The 4,691-nt window shown below is 38.1% G+C and overlaps 1 protein-coding gene across 2 annotated transcripts in view; it reads right to left on the bottom strand.

Moving 5' to 3' along the window:
• Positions 1-4,502, bottom strand: part of MCM8 (minichromosome maintenance complex component 8) — a 16,567-nt gene extending 12,065 nt beyond the window's left edge. For both annotated transcript variants that reach the window (XM_009585193.1, XM_009585192.1), the window contains exons 1-6: positions 4,376-4,502; positions 4,096-4,170; positions 3,518-3,600; positions 3,189-3,338; positions 2,315-2,418; positions 139-337 (exon numbers count right to left, since the gene is read on the bottom strand). In XM_009585193.1, the coding sequence (XP_009583488.1) occupies positions 139-337; positions 2,315-2,418; positions 3,189-3,338; positions 3,518-3,600; positions 4,096-4,170; positions 4,376-4,502 (738 nt within the window). The remainder of the gene's footprint in view (positions 1-138; positions 338-2,314; positions 2,419-3,188; positions 3,339-3,517; positions 3,601-4,095; positions 4,171-4,375) is intronic.
• Positions 4,503-4,691: the final 189 nt, after the last annotated feature.

Consider the following 4,691-nt stretch of genomic DNA (forward strand, 5'->3'; position numbering starts at 1 on the left):
GGTTTTTTTGGGGTTTTGGGGTTTTTTTTGTTTTTGTTGGGTTTTTTTGTTGGTTTTTTTTTTAATACCAGTGGTGCTGCTTTCTGTCAAATCACTACAGATAAGGGAAAAGTATGAAGTTAAATGGTTTTAACTTACCTTAGTTGGAAGAGTATACTTTCCATCAGGTAAAGGAACACTCTGAACATCTCCACATGTGCCACATACAAAAGCCAGCTTAGTGCAGAGAGGCTTAATGTTACTGACACGCACAACAGTACCACGCAAGGCAATATATTTTCCATAGCAGTTGGCCCGAACGTTTTTCAGCTGAGTTAGCGGATCATAGTTGTACACCCTACACAAGAGTTAAGCATTAACATTTTGAAAGCTTACCATACCTAAATGCAGAACAAAAAAAACCCTAAAAAAAAAAAACCAAACAAAAACCCCACCAAACTCAAACAAAAAAATCCCACACCCAACAACAAGAAAAAGAAGGTTGGTGCCACACCAATTATTAACAGTATTCGAGAGCAATGATTAGAAATATTTTGTCTGTGGACCCATGGCACAGCCTTTGATTCCTATTCTAGAAAGTAGCGTAACGCTTAACATTTAATATTCCCCAAGTGTAATACCTCAACAGCTGTACAGTTTGTTTATATAGTGACACCTCCCTCCTGTAAACAACTGAGACTAGAAATACCACAGAAATTACTTTATAGTCATCTATAACCGTCTCTTTGAATTATTTCAGATTAAGACCAGAGTTTAGACTTGTGATACAAAAGGATCAAAGACTTATTATGCCTATACTCCAAAAGGGTGAGTTTTCATGTTTCAAGGACATAAGAACCTGTCATCAGGTACAACACACTGCACCTTGTTAAGGACAACAAAGAATACCTAGCCAAATAATTCAGAATAACACTTTTATCGTGGAATGGACCTCATGAGATTGTCTACTCCAACCCTCCCACCCAAGCAGGGTCAGCTAGAGCAGGTTGCCCAAGTACATGTCCAGTTGAGTTGGGAATATGTTCGCGGATGGAGACTACGCAACCTCTCTCACAGTAAAACAGCATGTTCCTGTATTCTTACAGTTTTAATTTGTACCCACTGTCCCTTGTCCTGTCACTGAGCACCAATGAGAAGAGTCTGGCTCCTGAAATCTGGAGTTTTCCCTGCTCCGTCTGCTTAGGACCCTGAACACCACATCTCATCGTTCAACCCTGCCTATGCTGCAGAAACATTTTAGGAGCATAGTATTTTATTGACTTATTGAATACTTTCCTCTACAAGATAATGGTCCATAACTGTCTCTTAGAATTTGAGAGCTTGTATATAACTTTTTTGGCCACAGGTTTTTCCTAAACACATTCTACTGTGTAATTAAAAGGGTGTAGTTTTATAATAACGCAAAACTTAAAAATACATCGTAGTGTGACAAACCCCCAAATTAAATCCACCTGCCATGCCAAAACATCCTACTTTCCCATACCAAACCACCACCAGAAGGAAAAAAAAGGAAAACAAAACAAAAACTCAAATAGGGCTTATACTCCCAGTCCCCCTCAGACTCCTGAAGACTGAGATGCCATTACTTCTGACAAAGAAAAAGAAATTGTGCTAAGGGCTTGTTTCATTACGAACTTCAAGGAAGTCACATTTTTAAGATAACAGTAATTATGATTCTTGTAAGTACATGCTTTTTCAGAATTACTGTAACCTCAGCTTCTTCATTTCAAATTAAAGTTTAATTAATTAGAATTAATATTCTTGGAGACTTTCTACCAGTAATCCTTTAATAGATTTAAGCTAGTATGAAATAACACATTCCTCATACATCACTGCAAAACTTCCATACAAGGAATAATAAATATTACTAGTTGTAGTTTAGGTCTACACCTCCAAATCAACTTCCTTACGAAGACAAGCCTTTTGCTTACAAAAGGCTAGATCCTTCCCAATGTCTCCAGTAAACAGCTGGAATTTAAATACATTTCTGTTTTTAATCAATACGTGTTTCACAGAATAGTTGTTCTACTTATAAGTTACTTTTCTATTTATAAGCTTTTCTAGTTATAAGCTGTTTGTTCAGCTTATAAGCAGGTTTCATTTCACTTTTGTCTTGACAACAAGAGTTTAGTCTTTGTCACGGTGAAGAAAAAAGCAAAACGTACACTGTTTTTCTGGAAATAGCTTCACAGAGTCAAGTCTCTCAATAAAATAAATATGTAAGTCTTCAGCACCATGCATGGACACTGACAACCATTAGACAAGAGGCAAATAGATCCTCCTGAAAACAAAACAAATACTCAACACCCATTACCTAGCGTGAATGAGAGGCACGTTTATTATAGGTTCTCCATCAAGCGGTAATCCTTCCTGCACCTGCAGCTCTGCAGCATGCCTTTCAAGGTCCTTCGTTAGCACCTAGACAGAACAGAAAGGCAGACACAAATGTAGTATAGATTTAATTTGCTATTAAGTTTGACTACCATCCCTTACCATTAGAGCCACTGCTGAAGCCTAAAGAGCCTTCTGCTGTCCAATGACCCCGGCTAAACAGTGTTTTTCTGCTTCTGAACAGTTTTAAGCTTCATTTTAAATGGAATTTAAAATCAACGTATTTGTTGTGCTTGTTTCTTTAATTAAAAAAAAAAAAGAAAAAAAGAAAAAGAATGTATGCAGTAATCTTTAATGCTGGTCAATGTGTGGAGTTTTGTTTGACTAAAGCACAAACATCTGATAACTTGCCTGTCAACAAGCAGTGAATTGCTACTTTAAGAGACATTCAACAGAGCCAGGAATTCTTGAATCTGGTCACCATTTACCCACCAGAGCCACGGTTCTGCTGCATGAGGTGGGACACACAGCACAGGTAACTCTCAGTACATTTAAAGAAAAAACCAGGAATTAGAACTCCCAATAGGGAGTAACATGAATGTTAGAACTGCACTTAGTTTTAGTCAATTGCTTTGATGATGAATAAGCAAGATGCACCAAGACTAAAGCATTTTCAAAACAAGATTTTGTAGGCCATACAGAAATGGTGGAGAGATGGAAGAGTTTGAGTTTTGAATAAACAGTAAATCTCTCTAAGACAGAAAAACAGAGATTTGGGGTTTATAACATAATTACCCTTAAGTCCCACTGATTCTTTGTGAGAGCCATGCTTCTATGTATCAGAACATCATATTTACCTGATGAATTGCCAGACCCATACAGTGCAGTATTTTCTGAGGCATATCCCTTAATTCAGTAGATACATTTGGTATTGATTTAGTTAATTCTCTGTCTTGTATCAGTTCCTTATAATCCACAAGAATACTTCCTTTTCTTTCTATTTCATCCTGTGAAACATTTTAAGTTAGTAAACACACTTCAAATTATAAACACAACACATCCAAATCACGTCATAAACATTTCATATCTATGATGGAGACTATTTTTGATGGAAAAAATACATAAAATCTGTAATGCTATTGTATCAACAATAGGTTGGGGGGTGGAGGGGAGGTTTTGCTTTTACCTTATCATAAAGCTCAATGCGTTGCATGAAAAACTTTTCAAAGGCTTGAGTCTTCTGGACAAAAGGAGACTTGTCAGCATAAGCTAATTAGAAACACGTTGTATTAGTAACTGACATAAATAATTAATTCCATTTCACAAAATAACACAAACGGGCAATTTCTCTTCCAGTATTTTTCTGCATTCCAAAACTGAGGAAGATGATAGATCTCTACAGTATCACAGTTGTGTTATAAGACAGAACTTTGTCTAAGATGACATAGGACAAGCACATAGGATCAAGAAAAGTACAGCAGAGGTATGTATATTCCAGTCTTTGACAGACTGCAGGTTTTATGTGGCTAATTAAACAGGTTTAAGAAAGATCATATTTTACGCTATTCAAGATACCTTTCCAAGGTTTGGAGCCTACAGAGATTACAGTATGCCACAAGACTGAAATATCTACTGTATTCATATTTTTGTATAACAAATAAGAATTTCAGTTGCTTTCTGTTGAACTTATCCCCTCTACATATAACCAGTTCTAGAAAAAATGGAATAGAAGACTTGCTATGTATAATTTTGGTCTAAAAATACCTTCAGAGAAATAAAGTTTCCAGCCCTTATAAGGAATAAACTGATCCAATGTTGATTGAACAAGTCGAGATCTTACTACAAAAAAAAAAAAAAAAAAAAAATAAAACGGGGATTAAAACAATGTGGATACTGCAAGTTTTATTCTCAACTGCAAGTTTTATTCTCAGTTATCCTTTAGAGCACCAGGAGGCAACCAGCTGTAATCATCCAGTCCAAAAGTAGGTTGTTCTGAAAGCATTATGGCTTCAGAAGACCGGGAGAAGCACAGGAGCTGGCTCACCAGGTTCAGGCATCCTTCTCCACTCTCCCTTCTGTCCTCTGCCTCGCCATCCGCCTCGCCATCCTCCTCGCCACCCCTGAAAGCCTCTTCCCCGGGCGCATCCCCTGCCTCTGAGGTCCCTACTCATCTCGCTCCGCAGGCGTCAGTTTGGGGACGCGACGGCAAACTGAGCTAAGGAGACAGAAATTTTTACCAGAAGAGATTTGATTTAAATTAGGGTTATTTGCCAGGGGGACTTCACCTAGCAGGGCTGGGAGCGAAGGCCCCCGAGGTACCTCGAAGGCCCTGCGGAAGACCCGGCCTCCCTCTCCCCACC

This window comes from Fulmarus glacialis, unplaced genomic scaffold, assembly GCF_000690835.1.
Source record: "Fulmarus glacialis isolate BGI_N327 unplaced genomic scaffold, ASM69083v1 scaffold30419, whole genome shotgun sequence".
Classification (NCBI taxonomy): Eukaryota; Metazoa; Chordata; class Aves; order Procellariiformes; family Procellariidae; genus Fulmarus; species Fulmarus glacialis.